Source organism: Vipera ursinii (assembly GCF_947247035.1).
Source record: "Vipera ursinii genome assembly, chromosome: 1".
NCBI classification, from domain to species: Eukaryota; Metazoa; Chordata; class Lepidosauria; order Squamata; family Viperidae; genus Vipera; species Vipera ursinii.
Window position 1 is genome coordinate 72,787,670 of NC_139512.1, and position 20,572 is coordinate 72,808,241.

The 20,572-nt window shown below is 41.8% G+C and overlaps 1 protein-coding gene across 1 annotated transcript; it reads left to right on the forward strand.

Annotated features, from left to right (window-relative positions):
* Positions 1 to 871: 871 nt before the first annotated feature.
* LOC310632003 (retinol dehydrogenase 12-like) lies at positions 872 to 20,564 on the forward strand (the record flags this gene model as incomplete). Its single annotated transcript, XM_083348841.1, has 7 exons — positions 872 to 951; positions 1,319 to 1,437; positions 6,049 to 6,204; positions 6,764 to 6,868; positions 9,430 to 9,639; positions 13,309 to 13,498; positions 20,095 to 20,564. 7 exons carry the CDS (start codon positions 872 to 874, stop codon positions 20,195 to 20,197), a joined length of 963 nt encoding a protein of 320 aa, XP_083204967.1. The 3' UTR covers positions 20,198 to 20,564.
* Positions 20,565 to 20,572: the final 8 nt, after the last annotated feature.

Below are 20,572 nucleotides of genomic sequence, written 5' to 3' on the forward strand. Positions count from 1 at the left end.
GTTTTTAATTGGGCATGGATTTAATTCTTTTTAATTTTTGTATAGTGTTTCTTATGTATGCCCTGTGAACCGCCCTGAGTCCCACCAAGGAGAAGGGCGGTATATAAATCAAATAAACTAAACTATAACTATAACTATATTCCCCCCCCCGCCCTCACAATAGAAAAGAAGAGGCTATGTATCCTGGAAAGCCGAAAACTCTGATCTTTTGCGTTGCACCTTAAATTTTATATTTCTGATCGGCTCGTGGACCATACAGGCTCTTCAGCTCCAAACTTAGATCTTCTAAGGCAGCGTTTCCCAACCTTAGGAACTTGAAGATGCGTGGACTTCAACTCCCAGAATTCCCCAGCCAGCATAGCTGGCTGGGGAATTCTGGGAGTTGAAGTCCACGCATCTTCAAGTTCCTAAGGCTGGGAAACGCTGTTCTAAGGCAGGGGTCTTCAAACTTGTCCCTTTTATGACTAGTGGACTTCAACTCCCATAATTCCTCAGCTAGCGTGCCTGGCCGAGGAATTCTGGGAGTTAAAGTCCACAAGTCATAAAGGGGCCAAGTTTGAAGACCCCTGTAAATCTAAGGTCACGCCAGAGCTAGGGCAGCCTGCTCCTGCCGAAACCGAAATGTGGGCGGTACATTTCACATTCGGATAAGGAGATTTCTCTAACGAAAACGTTCTGTACTCGAAGGCGGGAAAAAGGAGCATCCTTTCCACCGCCCTCAGCCTGCAGCGTCTGATGCCGCTCCACCGGAAATTCAGGCTGGGTCGCCGCCCCTTCGGAGCCATTCCGTTGAGGGGGTTGCGCCTTCCTTTTTGACTGAGCAATTCTCCCGCAAAAAGCAAAGCGAACGGACCAGACAACCGGGCGGATGATGCTGGGATTCCTGGGGTCCGTGCTGTCGCTCTTCTTCTTGGTCCCTCTTTCGGTATTGATGCTAGTGCCGTATGTCAGGTTTGTAGTGAAATTCATTTGACTAACTCTTGTGGCCCTGGAAAACTCTCGCCAGTGCAACTTCCAAAAGAAAAAAAAACTACTGGCATTTAAAAAAAAATCTTTAAATCAGTTATCTGTATAATTCTGTCCTGTATAATGATGTCCTGTATTAGTGCTCTCTCGATTTCTGGTGAATTGGGGTTTTTCCCTGTTGCAAAGAATTGTATGTCCAGAATATTTCCCCCCCCCCCCGCGTGAGTGTGTGTGTTTGTGTGTTATAAACGCGTGAGAAGCTAACTTGGATTTCGTAACTTTGCATTGTGAATACTGCAACGAGGGACTGAATTTTAAAACCTCAGCCACTCCATTAATTTATATTTTATAGGAAGTATTTTGGAGGAAGGGTGTGCAAGTCTACAGCACAACTGAATGGAAAAATTGTAGTGATCACAGGAGCCAACACTGGTATAGGGAAGGAAACGGCACAAGACCTCGCAAGAAGAGGCAAGTTATTCATATGTGCTTTTATTTATTTTATTTTATTTATTATATTTTTATACCGCCCTTCTCCCGAAGGACTCAGGGCGGTGTACAGGGCTTATCCCTTGTAGCCCCCAGAATGGTAGGAATTGTAATAAAAGGAATGGACAGGGAACTTCGTCTTTCCAGCAGAATCAAAATTCATCAGTAGAATGTAATACAGTTCTAGGAGATTCAGATTTTGAGAAAAATTGTCCCCTCTTTTTAAATACATTGTAATATAAAGTAAAAATTGACAGTAATCCTGTGTAAACTGCAAATTCTCATCCAACAAAAGTCAACCTTCATGCTTGCACAATATAAGGCTGAATTCCTGTCTTTGGCAGTTGACTTTCTCAAAAGTTGCCCAGTTCCAGTTTGGGTCACAATACCTCTTGTTAGCATACAAGAATAGACTTTAGCTGATTATAGAATTAGGCCACTGTTTTGTTCACTTAGTACATTATGCCATGAACTGAGCTTGCACAATATACTGAGGCACAAAACAACAGCTAAGATTTGTAGCTCACCTGAGTAAACATATTGTATGAACACAAGTAAGGTCTCCACTATAGCATTTCATTTTATGAAATTGACTTCTTTCCATTAATGTCCTGCTGCTGATTTTGACATTGAGTGAACTGCAGCAATTCAGTATAGGTCATTCTTGGTTAACAACAGCAACTGAGACTCAAATTTTCTGTCTCTCAACAATGCAGTTCTAAAACATGATGTTATATGACTCTTGCTTAGTGGCAGCAGTTCAGGCATTTCCACTGGCCTTGAATTCCACATTGTCATTAAACAAGGATGGGTTGTGGTTGCCATTTGTGACCTCCTGCTGGTTTCCCTGTTGACTTTGTTTGTAGGAAGCCAGTGAAGGTCACAAATGGTGACCACGTGATCATGGGATGCTGCGACAGCTGGAGTTCCTTCAACAGCACTGCAAATTTCAGTGATTGTTGAAGGAGTGGTTATTAACCAAGGATCACCTGTAATTCTGACCTAGTTTTTACCATTTGCAATTGGTACTGTAACTTGAGCTAGCTGGATAAGTGCTGACCTCCAGCCATGGAGATGGGGTAAATGAGAGTAGTTGTGGTTTTTGCTTTTCTTCTTTTTGTGTCATAGCTATACCCTGCTTCCCAAAGAATGCATCAAAAGCTCTATATTCAGATAGTGAACTTATTATGGGGATGTGGATTGTACTTATCTGGAATTGTGCTATCTGTACATAAGAAGAAATCTTTGTCTTATTAAGAGATCTCAGCATTTTCTCATGTGATACCAGGTGGCTGCTTGTACTATGTATGTATGTATGTATGTATGTATGTATGTATGTAGCATATGGCATACAATGTCAGGGAAATCTACACATGCTAGACACAATGTAGTCCCAACAGCCTAGATTGGTAGTTCATTCTGTTTGGCGCCAGGTCCAGTGCCAGCTTCTGCTCTCTGCATTGCATACACAACTAGGTTTTTCCTACCAAAGTGGTACCCATTTATCTACTTGCAATGCTACATACCTTCGAACTGCTGGGTGTGGGCAGGAGCCGGGGAGCAAATGGTGGGAGCTCACTCTGTCTCATGGAGCCAGGCTCAAACTGCTAGACTGCAGACCATTTCTGGCCAGCAGTTCTGATATTAAGCCACATGTCAAATATTATTCTATTCTATTCTATTCTATTCTATTCTATTCTATTCTATTCTATTCTATTCTATTCTATTCTATTCTATTCTCATTCATTCTCTCTCTCTCTCTTTAAAAGTAAAAGACAATTACTAATAAAACATAAAAATATTATTTAAAAAATCCTGGGTAACCTGTTCCTTCCATATTTTCTATTTATTTTCCCAACTGCTAACCACTATACATTATACTTTGCCTGTTAAAGTTATTGCTATAAGCCATTTAAGTAATTTCTTTTGTTTTTCCACTAGTATCTTGTAGTTTAAGTTCAGAGTTTATGTTTAAAGCTTCACAATTTGTTCCAATACTTTTGAGATTTATTGATAACCATCGTGTGCCATAAGATGTTTCTTTAGTTGTGGCATTTCCAGTATTTGTTACATGATTTATGTATCTTGGTAATCGTAAATTTATTGGGTTTTCCCCAATATCTTTCCCATTATTCTACTTGCGTCTTGAAAGTTTGCATCAACTTTATCATTCAGTTTTTAATTTGTCCCACCTATGTGTTATATTCAGAAACCCTTTATACAGTATAAAAGCATCCTAATCTTTTCAAACTCTTCTTTCTCAGGTTCCTTCCTTTTTTCTTGAGATTACAGGAAGTGCTTGAGTTGCAACGGTAATTGGGATTGGGACTGCCATTGCTAAGCAATGTTACAACTACATTGCTTAGAGCCAACCATCTCAGAATTCCAGTTGCTGTCATAATCTCAAGATACATGGGTTGTTAAGTAAGAAGTGGTAAGAATGTGGGGGGAGGCCCTGGAAGGCCTGGCACAAGGGAGACCTGACCAGATTTTGGAAGACTGAGTACAGGATGCGTGTGAATTTAGGAAGAGCTTGGGAGGCTGAGCACAGGCCACGCATGAGTTAAGGGAGGCCGGGGGAAATTTCAGGAGGATGAATACAGGTTATACAAGAGTTGGGGGAAAGTCAGGGAAGGTTTTGGGAAGCCTAGCATAGGCTGCGTGTGACTTGAGGGAGGAGAGGGAGGAGAGGGGAGGCTGCGTGCAGGCGAGTAGGATGCAGCAGGCAGAAGTGAATGAATTGTGATCTTCCCTGCCAGCTTCCCCATTGACCTGTAGGGACTTCAGGGATTGGTTTTAAGTCCATTCTTTGCAACATGCCATAACTTGTATGAAAGCCCTAATAAGCAGGCATATACATAGAATGAAGGCTACTGCTAAGCTTGTAAGCTGCCCTGAGTCTTCGGAGAAGGGCGGGATATAAATGGAATTTAAAAAAAAAGAATTAAAAAAAATTTGAAATGTTGCTTTACGAATGAATGTAAGCTGAGGACTACCTCTAACTTTTGTTCCTGTAGTAATTTGTAAATATATCAACCATGATTAGTTCCTAACTTCATTGAGTCATTCTTGCTGTGTCTTTACTTTGATTTCTGAATATGGATTGGCATATGGGGTTGAATTCATTTTACTGTAGCTCTCCTTGAAGTAAGAGGTATTTGGAAGTGACACTAATGGAGAATGCTGGATTTATCATTTTTTGGAAGATTCCATATTTTTAATAAGCTTTGCACTCTTCAGATTATTTTCTTATTTCTTTGTACCATGTATACAATATCCATGAAATCCACTGACTAAGCCAGAATCTTGTAAAATTAGTAATTTGCTGCACTGTGATTTTCATAGTGAGTGCTATGAAAATCACTATAATTTAAGGTTAGGAAATGCAGATCTCCCCTTTCTTTTGAGTCTTGCAAATTCTTGAATCTTATTTTTCCCACTTCATGTAAGTCTATTGATTGTGTTTTGCTAGTTGGGCAAGCATTTCTCTGAGATTATAATTTGTGCCATTTTGAGTCTGTTCATCTTGAGTGATTAATTTAGCGGTATTACAACATAGGGCTGGAAGGGACCTTGGAGGTCTTCTAGTTCAACCCCCTGCTCAAGACAGTAGACCATATATCATTTTGGTCAAATGGTTGTCCAGTCTAGTTTTGAAAATCTTCAGTGATGGAACACAAACAATTCCGGGAATCAAGCTATTCCGTTGACTAATTGTTCTCACCATCAGCAACTTTTTCCTTACTTCTATGTCAGATCTTTCTTTAACCAGCTTCCACCCATTACTACTTGTCTTGCTCTGTAATGCTTTGGAGAATCAATCAATCTCCTCTTCTCTGTGATAGCCCTTCAAGTTCAGGAAGTTTTCATGTCCCCTAATCCTTCTCTTTGATAGGTTAGATATACTTAACTCCCTCAACCGTTCATTATATAATTTAACCTCCAGATCCTTTATCATCTTTGTTGCTGTTCTTTACACACTTTCTAGGGTCTCAACATTTTTTTTACTTTTGTATTATGGTGACCAGAATTGCACACAGTGTTCCAAATGTGGTCTCACAGGGGCAACATAAAATGGCACCAAAGACAAATTCCTTGTGTGTCCAATCACACTTGACTCATAAAGAAGTATTCTAACTCTAACTCTAATTCTATTCCTATTCCTATTCCTATTCCTATTCCTATTCCTATTCCTATTCCTATTCTATTCTTTATCATGACTTGTGATTTTGATGTTATCCCTCTGTTGATGCAGTCCGGGACTGCATTGGCTTTTTTGGCAGATCCTAACCAAGATTTTTGGTAAAATTTTCCACCTAACTAATATCTATGTCTTTCCACAATTTATTATGTTTTGAGATATGTCTTGGTTTAATCCAGTCAGGGAAAGAAAGACCCAAGATTTTTGTTGTTGTTATTTCACCATCAGTCTCTTTTTTTCACAAAGTCATATTTTTCAAGGGTTATGTCTATTGCTATCTTTATTGTTTGCATTAATTTTGTTTCTGGAAAATTGGCCAAAATGATCATTTGAATAGTAATCCTCTATACATGTAATTTTTTGTGCTACTTTTAGTATTTTAATGGTTGCAGGTGCCAAAGTCATCCTTGCTTGCAGAGATATGGCAAAAGCAGAAAAGGCAGCCCATGAAATCCGGATCAAGACAGGAAACCAAGGGGTTATAGCAAAAAAATTAGACTTGGCAGACACCAAATCTATCAGAGAATTTGCCAGTAATTTCTTGAAAGGTATGTCTCAGGCACATTGTTTTCTCGAGGTGGGGTGGGTGGGTTACTTGGGGCAAAATGATACCTGATTATTTGTCTAAAAATCCAGTACACATGATGAAATTAGGGCACGCTTTTTATTTATTCTTTATTTATGAAATGTATATCTGCAGCCCATCTCGCTATCCAGAGCAGCTCTGGGTGGTTTCCAGTGCAATAAAAATAATTCTAAATATCGAAAAGTTAAAACAGTTTTTGTCTTTTAAACACCATTAAAATGGTTATTGATTTTAAAATTAGATTTCTACCTGCATAGCAATACTTCAACTAATAGGATTGCCAAAGCAATCCTAAAGGAAGCGCACTACTGAATGAAATAGAAGGGGATCTACTGTTTCCTGTCCTGTTTTCTGGAGTGATTTTGTGTGAGTCCGATAGGACCAAATTTTATCTTGTCAAAACGTTTATGGGAAAAATCTGAAAGAAATTGAACTGTGACTATGTTTCTATTACTCCAGTTCCAGTATTTTTTATCTTGGACTTCTTTATTCATTTGACCTATGTGGCTTTTTTCTTGCAGAGGAGAAAGAACTCCACATACTCATCAACAATGCAGGTGTTATGATGTGCCCCTATTCAAAGACTGCTGATGGTTTTGAGATGCATTTTGGAGTCAACCATCTTGGTAAGATTGCTAAACTTTATCTACTTGATCAGTTTTTCTCTTAGACAGTTTTATTTAAGACTCACCCCCCCCTTCTGTCTTAGTGCTATAAGGTTAAGAGTTTGGACCCCATGTAAAGATTGGAAAGATTTGTGTGCTTTTGCATTTGGGAGCATGCAGGGAGAATAAAAAAGAAAATGAGTGTTGCAATGTTGCAATGCTATGTCTGCCTCTTTTATATATAAATTGTAATGTTGTACCTGCATATGGTAAAAGACCGAGCTTACATTACAATTTTTTTAAAATCTTTATGAAGTGGTTGAATTCTGCAGAGGCCTTTCAGAAGATTGTAATTGTTATGTAGAGGAGCACACAGGTTTTCCTTAAGGCTCTATGAGCCATGATTGAGATAAGAGTTATTGCTGTTCATTTGTTTAAATTCATGCTAACATGGGAAGGGTGAGGTAAAACAATATTATCATAATTATTCTCACAGGGATTACTGTTTTCCTTGATCTCACTGTGAATTTTTAATGCATCAGTTTCTTCATCAAGTTTTAAGGAGCTATTTGAACGTGCATAGTCCTTAGTTGATTTCAGTAATCAGAAAGTTATTAGGCTTGTAATTGTGTGGGCGGGAGGGGAAATGGAAACTTTGAGAACACAATTGCACCAGACAATCTTACTTCCTAAAAATCCAATGGGTACTGTCTCACCCGATTTGGAAAGCCATGTTGCTCTTGATATCTGGTGACTTCATGGAAATATTCACATAATTTTCTTGGCAACAATATGCAAATGATTTGCTATTACCTTCTCCTGAATTCTTTTTAAAAATGTCCCAGTATAGCCTATATTCCTGGTATTATCGGGTAGTTTACCATCTATGTTTTATCGAATCCTGATCCTGCTTACATATTTTAATTCAACCAAAGTTTAGAGCACAAAATTGCTGAAAGCTATCTACATATTTTAAACAGTTCTGGGAAAGAAAATAACTTCTTTCAGATTTTCTGAATTCTTTTATGTTGAATGTTGTTGGAGTTTCATATGCATCTGATTGATATATAAAGAGAAATTAAGCGAAAAAATATTGCCGGCTTTTCTGATTCATTTATTTCATAAACAGAACTATTCAATATGTAGTTTGCTAGTCTGAAAAAGTAATCAACCTAAATCTCAGTTCAGTTGTATGAAGGCTCTGTTGATTGGGGCTGAGTCCTGCCTTATATAAAACTCACAGACTGGCTTTCCTCATCAGTCCATGAGATGGTTATGTTAATCATGATTTGATTGGGTTTTGTTTACCTTGGCTTCTAGTTATCCATTTTTCATGTTTTGAACTATTATTCTGCTCAGAGTCACTGTGGTGAGATGAGCAGCCATATAAATTGAATTAAATAAATGACAGGGAAGTGTTAAAAAAATGATGTACCAGTCTGGCCAAGCTTACAAATTCATTTCTAAATTTGGGAGGTGGGGGGTTTCCACTAGTCTACCAGGACACTTGAAATGGAGAAGATTTGGGGAAACCATGAATCTTCCAAAGAGTAAAAACCATTTGCATGAAACATATTATCGTGTAAAAAATATTTCAAGAGCATAGTATAAAGTCATTCAAGAAGTCACAAAAATGCTAGATGGTATCTCTTGTTTTGGCTAAAATCAGTGCTCATGATTCCTTCATCAGAAAAGCTCTGAGCAAAAATTGGACTCGAGAGAGTAGAAAGGTAAAAGACATGGGTCACTGGGAAGAACAACAATGGTTGCCTCAAAAATCACCTGAATAGCCCTCCAGATATCTGAAGGATTGTTCTGTATGTCAAAAGTGGAACACATGACATATGGAACATTTGGTATACCAGAACATTTATATCATATTCATAAATGTATGTTTCAAACATTATTCCATGGATTCTGCCATCTCCCGAAGAGGAGAGAATGGATGTGTATTGAACCGGTATTAGGCATTTCAAAGGAAAAGAGAAGCCTTTTGAACTGGGGAAACAAAAGGGGGGGCTAGCATCTGGCTTGTGTCAGGGAAGAGAGCAATAAACATAAAAGGTCCTAAGTTCCTTTTCCCATGAGAGGGATGATACGAGGTAAATGATGGGGGACTGACCAAATGGGGTTAAGGGGGGGGGTTAAACCGGGAACTCTTTATAAGGGTTTAGTTCATGGGACAATATTAAGTCCTGTCTTGTATTCCTACAACCAAGCATGTCATAGTAAAGATTCTTTTGGGACTAGATTTGACTCCAAGAGTTTTGTCTTCCTAAGATGTGGTTTGGGGCCGGTCCTGACACATTCACCATAAAGCCTTCATACCAAATGCGAAGCATGGGAGAAGTGGAGATGCTTTCCTATCTGAGTGACAGATATACAAATATTCAGAATATATGAAAGGGAATGAATATATTTTTTTAAATAAAAAATTGGATAAATCCCTTAAGGACAATTACTTAGTGTGATATGTTGGGAGAGGTATAGGTAAATCCTTGTAACACATATGTTTAATGAAAACCAGTGCGTGTAGATCTAACCACAAAATTCAAATTACTGTTCATAATCTTTCCTATTAGGACATTTTCTTCTAACATTCCTGCTAATAAAGCGTCTGAAACAAAGTGCACCAGCTCGTATTATAAATGTGTCTTCATTGGCTCATCATATGGGGAGCATTTGTTTCAATAATCTCCAGGGTGAAAAGTTCTACATCCGGGGCCTGGCATACTGTCAAAGCAAGCTGGCCAATATTCTTTTCTCACGGGAATTGGCTAAACATCTGCAAGGTGAGCTGGAAGTTTGCAGTGTCTTTAGTTGACAAGGTTATTTAGATGCAAAAACTACTGGGAAAATTGGGGTACTGGTATGGGAGAAGTCCTAATATTTTTGAAGTAAGACCTTTTCTTTAAACTCCAGTTCTTGCTACCCAATATGTAAAATAGAATGGCAAAAATTGGCCAGGATTGAGCTGAGCAGAAATGTGATCTCGAGAAGCAAAGAGAGCAGGTGCTGGAACAACCTGCAAAAGCCCTGGTATTTCTGCCCTATGCACACATACAAGTAGTCCTCAACTTACAATCATTCGTTTAGTGACTGAAGTTATAACAACACCTAAAAAAGTGACCTATGACTGTTTTCATACTTTGTAGCATCCCCATGGTCACATGTTCAAATTTCAGCCATTTGACAACTGGCATGTATTTATGGCAGCTGCAGTGTCCCGGCTCATGTGATCACCTTTTATAACCTCCCCAGTTGGCTTCCAGAAAGCAAAGTAAATAAAGGAAGCCAAATTCACTTAGCAACGGCACAATTCACTTAACAACTGCAGTGATACGCTTAACAATTGGCAAAAAGATCACAAGATGGGGCACAACTCACTTAATAACTGTCTTGCTTAGCCACAGAAATTTTGGTCTCCATTGTGGTCGTAAGTTAAGGACTACCTGTACTGAACGTTTTAGGACTTTTTCCTAAGTAATTTAAAATAAACTAATTACAGAGAGAGAGAGAGATACTTAAGCTTCTACCATAGGTATAAGGATTGTTTGCACACAAAGGAAGCCATTGGTCACCTTTAGTCCAACTGCCATTGAATGGACTACAAATACGATTTATTTATTTTTGGTTTTAGTGTGCATGTACTTCATATGGACAGATGTGACATAAACTCTAATTTGTGGAGTCCTTGGTGTTTTCTGAGCTTGGTTATATGCTTGCAAGCAAGATAACACCATCAGTGTTCATATATAGTAGTTTGCCCTGCCAATTTGGGTAGGAATGTGATTTTTTTCCCTTGGCAGTTCCTTTAATTATGGCATTATTTTCTGCTTCATTGTTTGCCTGGCATTATCTAGAGAGGAAAAAGCGTTGATATCTCATCCCACTACTGTGCCTCCAGAAAACCAAACACCTAAAAATAGAAATCATGGTTTCATTTTATGTTGCACCACTCTTTATGTCCATACATCCAGAGCTAGTGAAAAAACCCATGACAGCCCTTCTACACAACCCATGGCTAGCTGTTCTAGCCAAATACACTAAATATACTGTATACTATATACACAAATATACTGTTAATTTTAAGGACAAATATATGCACAAATCAAAGGGGATCCATGGCATCACTCTCAGAACTCAGAGCAGAAACAATAATATAGCATCTAGAAACTATAGTAATCCCACATACGCAACTAAAAGTATGGCACCAAGGACTCCACAGTTTAACCTTGAGCTTCATATATTCTCTTCTATTGAAACTCTAAGTTTACACTGGAATCGTATTTTCCTTTTTGTAATTCAAACCAAATCCTTTGCTTTTGTGTAGGCTGATCCCATTAACAGTATATTAACAGTCGATCTGAATCCGACCGATTGCGACTAAGAACCCATATTAGGTCTTATCTCGCAGCGATGAGGGTGGCGAGGTCTAACTACTTCGCTGCCCTCATCGCATCCGCAGATAATCGCCCGGCTGCCCTGTTTAGGGTGACCCGCTCCCTCCTTAATCAGGAGGTGAGTGAGGAACCCTTGCAGGGGCGTGCCGAGGAGTTTAGTCAACATCTGTCGGACAAAATCGCTCGGATTCGGACCGGTCTGGACTCCGACTGGGCAGAGTCGGATGATCAGGACACGGGTGGTCTTGTCAATGTTACCTGGGAGGAGTTCGATCCTGTAACTCCGGAGGAAGTGGACAGGATTATGGGGAGGCTGAGCTCCACCACATGTTTATTGGACCCGTGCCCTTCCTGGCTGGTTTATGCAGCCCGGGAGGGGACACGAGGCTGGTTCCAGGCGGTTATATCTGCCTCTTTGAGTGAGGGTAGTTTCCCCGCTGCCTTGAAAGAGGCGGTGGTGAGACCTCTCCTCAAGAAGCCTGCCTTGGACCCAGCTGTGTTAAATAACTTTCGTCCGGTCTCCAACCTTCGCTTTCTTGCGAAGGTTGTTGAGAGTGTGGTGGCGCATCAGCTCCCTCTGGTCCTGGCTGAAGCGGATTATCTAGACCCGTACCAATCGGGCTTCAGGCCCGGGTACAGCATGGAGACGGCATTGGTCGCGCTGGTGAATGATCTCTGGAGGGCTCGATACAGGGGATATTCCTCTGTCCTAGTCCTATTAGACCTCTCAGCGGCTTTCGATACCATCGACCATGGTATCCTGCTGCAGCGTCTCAGGGGATTGGGAGTGGGAGGCACGGTCCTTCAGTGGTTCTCCTCTTATCTCCTGGGACGCTCGCAGTCGGTGTTGGCAGGGGGGCAGAGGTCGACCACGAGGCCTCGTTTGTGGAGTTCCTCAGGGGTCGGTCCTCTCGCCTCTCCTGTTCAACATCTACATGAAACCGCTGGGTGAGATCATTCGTGGCTTTGGAGTTGGGTATCATCAGTATGCTGATGATACCCAGCTTTTCATTTCGACCCCAAACCACCCCAGTGATGCCCTTGACGTGATGTCCCGTTGCCTGGAGGCGGTCCGGGTCTGGATGGGGAGGAATAGGCTTCGACTCAACCCTGACAAGACTGAGTGGCTGTGCGTACCGGCATCTCGGGACATTCAGGATATCCCACCCCTCTCTATGGGGGATGAGTTATTACCTCCTGTAGATAGGGCTCGCAACTTGGGAGTCCTCCTAGACTCACAGCTTTCCCTAGAAGACCATATAGTAGCTGTGACTAGGGGGGCCTTCGCCCAGGTGCGCCAGTTGCGGCCCTATCTAGACCGGGATGCCTTGCGTACGGTCACTCATGCGCTCGTGTCCTCTCGTCTTGACTACTGCAAGGCTCTCTACATGGGGCTACCCTTGAAGACCACCCGGAGGCTCCAACTGGTGCAGAATGCAGCCGCGAGAGTTGTGCTGGGAGTTTCCCGACACTCCCATGTCACACCTTTGCTCCGCGAGCTGCATTGGCTTCCAGTTGTCTTCCGGGTGAGGTTCAAGGTGTTAGTAATGACCTACAAAGCCCTACATGGCATGGGTCCGGAATACCTTGGAGAGCACCTGCGGCCGGCGTCAACTTCCCTCCGCCCAGTATGCTCCCACAGAGAGGGCCTCCTCAGGGTGCCACCGGTCAAAGAATGCCGACTGGTGGCCCCCAGGGGGAGGGCGTTCTCTGTGGGCGCACCGGATTTATGGAACCATCTTCTGGTCGAGCTCTGGATGGCGCCTGATCTCCGCTCCTTCCGGCGCGATCTTAAATCCCACCTTTTTGAACAAGCCGGCCTGACCTGATGGGATGGGGTTGGGTTTTATAAATTAACTTAACTTTTAATCTGTACTAATTTATTATGGGCATCGTTGTTTAATTACTTTTAATAATTTTTAATTTTTGTATCTTGTTTTTATTATGTATTGCCCTGTTCACCGCCCTGAGTCCTCCGGGAGAAGGGCGGTATACAAATTAAATTAATAAATAAATAATAAATATTTTTGAGTACATGCCTGGTTTGTCTCCTTGCAGGTACTGGTGTCACTGTGAATGCTGTGCATCCAGGTGCAGTTTTGTCTGAACTTGTTCGTCATTCCTTTACACTAAAAGTTTTGTGGAACATATTTGCTGTCTTCTTGAAAACACCTTGGCAAGGAGCCCAGACCAGCATATATTGTGCGGTGACAGAGGAACTGGAGACAGTCAGTGGAATGTATTTCAGGTGAGTTGATGTGGGATGACTGGCATTGGGAGGTGGTGAGAGAGAACAAAGGTTTTACTGCAAATCTAAGGAAAAACATTGTTCTGGTTTTGCTCTAACCCCCCTAGTCACCATATAGGCCTTCGTATGGGGAAAGAAGCTTTGGATAACCAGCTCAAAATAAACCAGGATACAAACAGGAGTTATGATTGCTATTGGTATCATTTTGAAACTTCAGTGAGGCTCCCCCTGGGCTCAATGCAAACATTTGGTATGGGGCTTAGCAAGTCCCTAGTAATGAGTTACTGGTGGGTTAAGAATTCTTGTATCTCTAATAAGTGGAGAAGTCATTCAAAAAGAATGAATCTCACCTGCTGATTCTTGCCTAACAGCACCAGGCGATATCACCAGTTGTCTCTTTAAAGCAGCAGTCTTCAACCAGTGGTCCATGTAGGTGCTGTATGTGAGCCAAACTACATGACAGGAAAAGTCCTACACAGATGCACAACACAGAATTCCACCTCTTGTGACATTGCCAGGGGGCAGATTGCCTCCCTTTCTCCTCCTGACTCGCAACAACTTGTGTTGCCAGGGACTTCCAGTTTTACAGGCTCAAAGTCCTGTCTATGAGTTGTGTGCTGTGAGATGAAAAAGATTGAAAACTACTGCTTTAAAAGATTAGAAATCTGGACTTCCAGGTGGTAAGGCGTTGCCGCAGGCAGCCATTCTGGCTGTCAGCCCCGCCGGCTCCGTAGAGCCGCCGAAAACAGCGCTGATCAGCTGTTTTGGCGGCTCGGAAGCCCCCTCCTCGGGAGAAGAGGAGGGGGTGAGCGCCCAGGTAGGGGTAGAGCTCTCCAGGGCTGCCAGAGCTAAAAGTTTTGGCGGCTGAAGAATTGAGCCCCCCTGAAGCCTGGGTATGCTCCGGACTGCGGGGCGCCTCTGCTCTGGGCTTTTTGGAGCAGAGCAGGGCGTCAGCAACCATCCCTGCCAGCAAGAGAGAACCTTTGAGAACCTAGATGCAGGCAGAGCGATACAGGAGATTTAGGTGAAAGTGAATTTATGATCTTTAACTCAATGGATTTTGCGGAGTTTGAAAGTGAAAGTGCGTAGCAGGCAATAGTGGGTGAAAATGGCTGCCAAATCCTCTAAAGCTCTTAGAAGTGCGGGGGCTTTTCCGGTGCAGCAGTTTTCGTTACAAGCTTTATTGCCCCCTTCCCCTGCACCCGCATCTGTACCTGTATCAACTTTTACAGTTAAAGACTTGCAGAATGTGTTACAAGAGGCCATGGAAAAGCAATCGCAACAATTAGCTGAGCTTATGAATGAAAGGTTCACAGAGTTTCTGGATGAGAAGTTAACAGAAATAAGGGCAGACATCTTATCTGCATTTCAAGGCATGGCTATATGGACTAGAGAGTGGAAGATCTCAGCCAAAATAATATTAGATTAGATGCAAAAATGACAGACTGAAAATGTGGTGGAGAAAATTGATAGTGATTGACCTTGGTACAGTATCATGAGATGGAGTTTGCTGTGAGAATTAGAGGCTTAAAAGAGGATTTTAAAGAAAATTTGAAGAAAATAGTTTCTGAGGTTTTGGAAGGGGTGCTGGGGCGACCAGCAGATGCAATTATGGAAGATATAAATAAAATTTTCCGTGTTAATTCGTGGATTGCAAGACAAAGGAAACTACCTAGAGATGTGGTGGTTTACTTTACAAAGAGAGCAATTAGAAATGAGGTTATTCAAGCCTCCTACAGTATTAAATTTGCAATTGCTGAGCAAGAAGTCTTGATTTTAAAAGAGATCCCTCCAAGAATCCTAAGGAGAAGGAAGGAATTTCCCTTTTTGGCACAAGAATTAAGACGACGTGATATTAAGTTCAGATGGGAGATTCCAGTGGGTATGGTGGTGATGTATGGAGGTATGAGACATCGTCTTACTACAGTGTTGCAGGCACGTGATTTTTATAGTAATGTTTTAAAAGCAGCCCCCATACCACTTTTGGAAGCTACAAAGAAGAATGGTGAGGGAGAGTTTCAACGATGCATTGATTATTTACAAGGTGCTGGAGGAACAACGCAGATAGATGAGAAAGTTACAGGAGTGGATCAAATTTCAGTATCATCAGAGGAGGCCAGAGACCAGAGGATGACGCGTGCTGCTTTGAGACGAATGAGACAAGCCTGAAGACTCAGTTGTAGAACTGAAGGAGATAACAACGCAATATGGGAAAGTTTCTGGATGATTTGAAATTGTTAAAAGGGATAAATATTTGGGGATATATTTGTTACTTTCAAATGTAAAGTTATATGAAAATAATTATGAAAAGTTATGGGGAAAAGTTCAAAAAGAATTGGATAGTTGGAAAAAACTACAATTATCTTTAGTGGGTAGAATTGCAGTAGTGAAAATGAATGTCTTGCTGAAATTTTTATTTTTATGTCAAATGATATCTATTCTTAAAAAGGATTCAAATTTGGAGGAATGGCAAAAGGGTATTAATAAATTTGTTTGGGTAGGGGAAAGGCCACGAGTTAAAGTTAATATTATGCAGGATATGTGTGAGAGAGGTGGTCTTAAAATGCCTAATTTTAAACTATATTATGAAGCTGCTGCCTTGTCAGTGATAAGTGATTGGATTAATTTAACACAAATGAGATTATTAAATTTTGAAGGTCATGATTTGTTATTTGGCTGGTATGCATATTTATTGTATGAAGGTGGATAATGTGTTTAAGGTATATATTTTAAGACATGCTCTGTTGCGAGTTTGGGAAAAGTATAGATATAAGTTAAATTGTAAGATACCTATATGGGCAATATCGAAACACGCAATAGAAAATATAAGTGTTGGGGTTAAATATGATATGATTACATATAAGGAAATTTTAAGTTTGGAAAGGAATGTATGGCATTTGCAGCTGTATAATATTTTAAGAGAAAAAAAGATTGTAAGATCTCAGCGTACCTGAAAGGCTATTCGCAACAGAGATATAATGGATGGACAAAATGGATTGATTATATTTTAAATATGGGACTAAAAAGTTTCATTTAGCATTTGAATAAGAACTGATGTGATATTTATACTGCTTGTAGTTATTTTATAAGAGTTAAAGTGTGATAGATTTAATAGTTTATTGTTGTTTGCATAAGGTTGATTATGATTGTTTGTATTTTTACACCCTGTATTTAGCTCTGGGAAGTCGGGGAGGGGAAGGGAAGGGAGGGGGTGGGGAGGGTTGGGGAGTGGGGAGAGGGTTGGGAGGGGTTGTGTTTTGTTAAAAATAAAATGTATTGTAAAACTTTTTAATAATAAGATTAGAAATCTGAATCCAGTCCCACTGCATTCACGGTGACATCAGCCCTAATGGCTCCCTTAGCTAGTGGTAAGGATAAAGATCCATAGTTACGTGATACACACATAGTGGCCATTCTAGTCGAGCATATGTATCTTTAAGCTATAGGCATACGTGTTCAGAATGAATGACGAATCGTAGTATATTAAGTAGCTTCTAAAATATGCCAGGATAGTTGTGTAAAAGGAGGCCCTGCATCAGCTCCCTTTGGTCCTGGATGAAGCTGATTATCTAGACCCATACCAATCGGGTTTCAGGCCCGGGTACAGCATGGAGACGGCATTGGTCGCTCTGGTGAATGATCTCTGGAGGGCTCGGGACAGGGGATATTCCTCTGTCCTAGTCCTATTAGACCTCTCAGCGGCTTTTGATACCATCGACCATGGTAACTTGCTGCGCCGTCTCAGGGGATTGGAAGTGGCAGGCACGGTTCTTCAGTGGTTCTCCTCCTACCTCCTGGGACGTTTGCAGTCGGTGTTGGCAGGGGGACAGAGGTCAACCTCGAGGCCTCTCGTTTGCGGAGTTCCTCAGGGGTCGGTCCTCTCGCCTCTCCTGTTCAACATGTACATGAAGCCTCTGGGTGAGATCATTTGTGGTTTTGGAGTTGGGTATCATCAGTATGCTGATGATACCCAGCTTTTTATTTTGACCCCAAACCATCCCAGTGATGCCCTCAATGTGATGTTCCGTTGCCTGGAGGCGGTTCGGGTCTGGATGGGGAGGAACAGGCTTCGGCTCAACCCTGACAAGACTGAGTGGCTGTACGTGCCGGCATCTCGGGAAACTCAGATTATCCCATCTCTTACTATGGGGGGTGAGTTATTACCCCCCGTAGATAGGGCCCGCAACTTGGGAGTCCTCCTAGACTCACAGCTTTCTTTAGAAGATCATATAGTAACTGTGACTAGGGGGGCCTTTGCCCAGGTTCGCCTGGTGAGCCAGTTGCGGCCCTATCTAGACCGGGATGCCTTGCGTACAGTCACTCATGCGCTTGTGACCTCTCGGTTAGACTACTGCAACGCTCTCTACATGGGGCTGCCCTTGAGGACCACTCGGAGGCTCCAACTGGTGCAGAATGCAGCCACGAGAGTCGTGTTGGGGGTCTCCCGATACTCCCATGTTACACCTCTGCTCCGTGAGCTGCATTGGCTTCCAGTTGTCTTCCGGGTGAGATTCAAGGTGCTGGTAATGACCTTTAAAGCCCTACATGGCATGGTTCCGGAGTACCTTAGGGAGCACCTGCTGCCGGCATCAACTTCCCTCCGCCCAGTGCGCTCCCACAGAGAGGGCCTCCTCAGGGTGCCACCGGTCAGAGAGTGCTGACTGGTGGCCCCCAGGGGGAGGGCGTTCTCTGTGGGTGCGCCGGATCTGTGGAACCGTTTACCGGTTGAGCTCCGGATGGCCCCCGACCTTCGCTCCTTCCGACGTGATCTCAAGACCTATTTGTTTGAACAAGCTGGCCTGGTCTGATGGGTTTTGGGATCTGTTTTATTGGGCATTATGGTTTAATCTCTTCTTAATTTTTGTATTTCTGTATTTTAGTATTTATTGCCCTGTTCACCGCCCTGAGTCCTTCGGGAGAAGGGCGGTATACAAATTAAATTAAATAAATAAATAAATTGCGTCTTGATGCATTAAAACTTATCAATGACGGCTTTGTACAAGGAAAGTGCAAAAGATTCTGGGCATGCGTTCTGGGTGTCCACAGAACAGTCATTTTGCAGCTGGTCCATGCTTGAAACATGCATTTAACTTTATAATATGAACAAACAAGGTTGCTGTGGATACAGAAGGAAATATGGTTGTCCTGGGTGAGTAGAAGAGTAGGAGAAAGTCAAGGCAGTCAGAGTGGCTAAGAGGGAAAGCAGTGAAGATGAGGGGAACTGTAAGAGAGGGCTATGTGGAGAGGCAGTGACAGATGCAGAAGCTTTGCTGATTTGATGTGTGTGTGCAGGGGAGGGGGGCGCAGTCTCAACTCCCGGCAAATACCTGGACAAGGCCCTGCATTTTTCTTGGCAAGATTTTCAGAAGTCGTTTGCCATTGCCTTCTTCTTAGGACTGAAAGAGAATGACTGATCCAAAGTCATCCAACTGGCTTTGGGCCTAAAGCAGAACTAGAATTCATGGCCTCCCAGGCCCCAACCTGGTACTTTAAATCACTACACCAAATTGGCTGTCAGTCTTGCTGAATTTCCCTTTTAAAATTCAATAGAGGTAGTCCTCGACTTATAACCATTTGTTTAGTGACTGAAGTTACAACGGCACCAAAAAAAGTGACTTAAGACTGTTTTTCACACTTACAACCATTGCAACTTCCCTATGGTCATGTGATCAAAATTCAGAAGCTTGGCAACTGGCTTGTAAGTAATGTCCTGTTGCCACGTGATCATTTTTTGAGACCTTGACAAGCAAAGCCAACGGAGAAGCCAGATTCACTTCACAATCATGATACTAAACAATGGCAGTGATTCACTTAACAACTTTCTTTGGTAAGAAAGGTTGTAAAATGGAGCAAAACTCACTTGACAACTGTCTTGCTTAACAATGGAAATTTTCAGCTCGATTGTGCTCGTAAGTCGTAATTTATATTTGCATGCTGCTAATATATACAGTGTAAATCCTTTGTTAGAAAAAGGAAAGAATGCTAGTAACTTGTATTAGTAATTGAGGAGTCCATTGTTCAGGCATGTTTTGTTTGGCACGCCTCTTTTATAGTCAGTGAGATTTAGTTTGTTCTTTGTTTGCCAAGTCTGAACATATTAATTATATAATTAAGGTAAAGGTAAAGGTAAAGGTTCCCCCCGCACATGCGTGGTAGTCGTTTCCAACTCTAGGGGCCGGTGCTCATCTCTGTTTCAAAGCCGAAGAGCCAGCGCTTGTCTGAGGACGTCTCCGTGGTCATGTGGCCGGCATGACTAGACGCCAAAGGTGCACGGAACGCTGTTACCTTCCCACCGTAGTCCCTATTTTTCTACTTGCCTTTTTACGTGCTTTCGAACTGCTAGGTGGGCAGAAGCTGGGACGAGTAACAGGCGCTCACTCTGTTACGCGGCACTCGGGATTCGACCTGCCAAACTGCCGACCTTCTGATCGACAAGCTCAGCGTCCTAACCTACTGAGCCACCGCATCCCTCTAATTATATAATTATTATATATAATTAAAATTATATTAAAGTGAATACAATTAATTATAATTAATGTTTAGAATTATTAATGCAAAAGAGCATTGCTAACATGCTTTCTTCCTTTACATAACAGTGATTGTAAACCAGCAAATGTGGCATCTCAAGCACGTAATGATGAAGCAGCAAAGAAGCTTTGGAGTGTAAGTTGTGAACTCCTTAATATCCAGTGGAATTGACCTGGAAAGGCCAGCTACACCTGAATCCCATATTTTGTATACAAGACTATGGAAACGTGTTGCTTTCATGTAATTATAATAGTTGATAGGACATGTCCATTTTTAATAAAAGTGTTCCATCTCTACTTCTCCGTTAAGATAAAAGCTCAAGCAATTGTTTACTGTATGGAACTAACCACGATAATACCATGCTAAAGATCTCCTGATTCCCCCTACAAAAAAACTGAAGTTTTCCTGGTTTTTGCATGGCAGTGTGAATTATGATTTGTTTGGTGTAGTTTTGTACAGCATTCTGGGTTAAAAGGTTGCTGCTTCATTTGTGATTCAGCATACTACAAAACATGCCAGGCTACAAAATTACATCAATTATCTTTT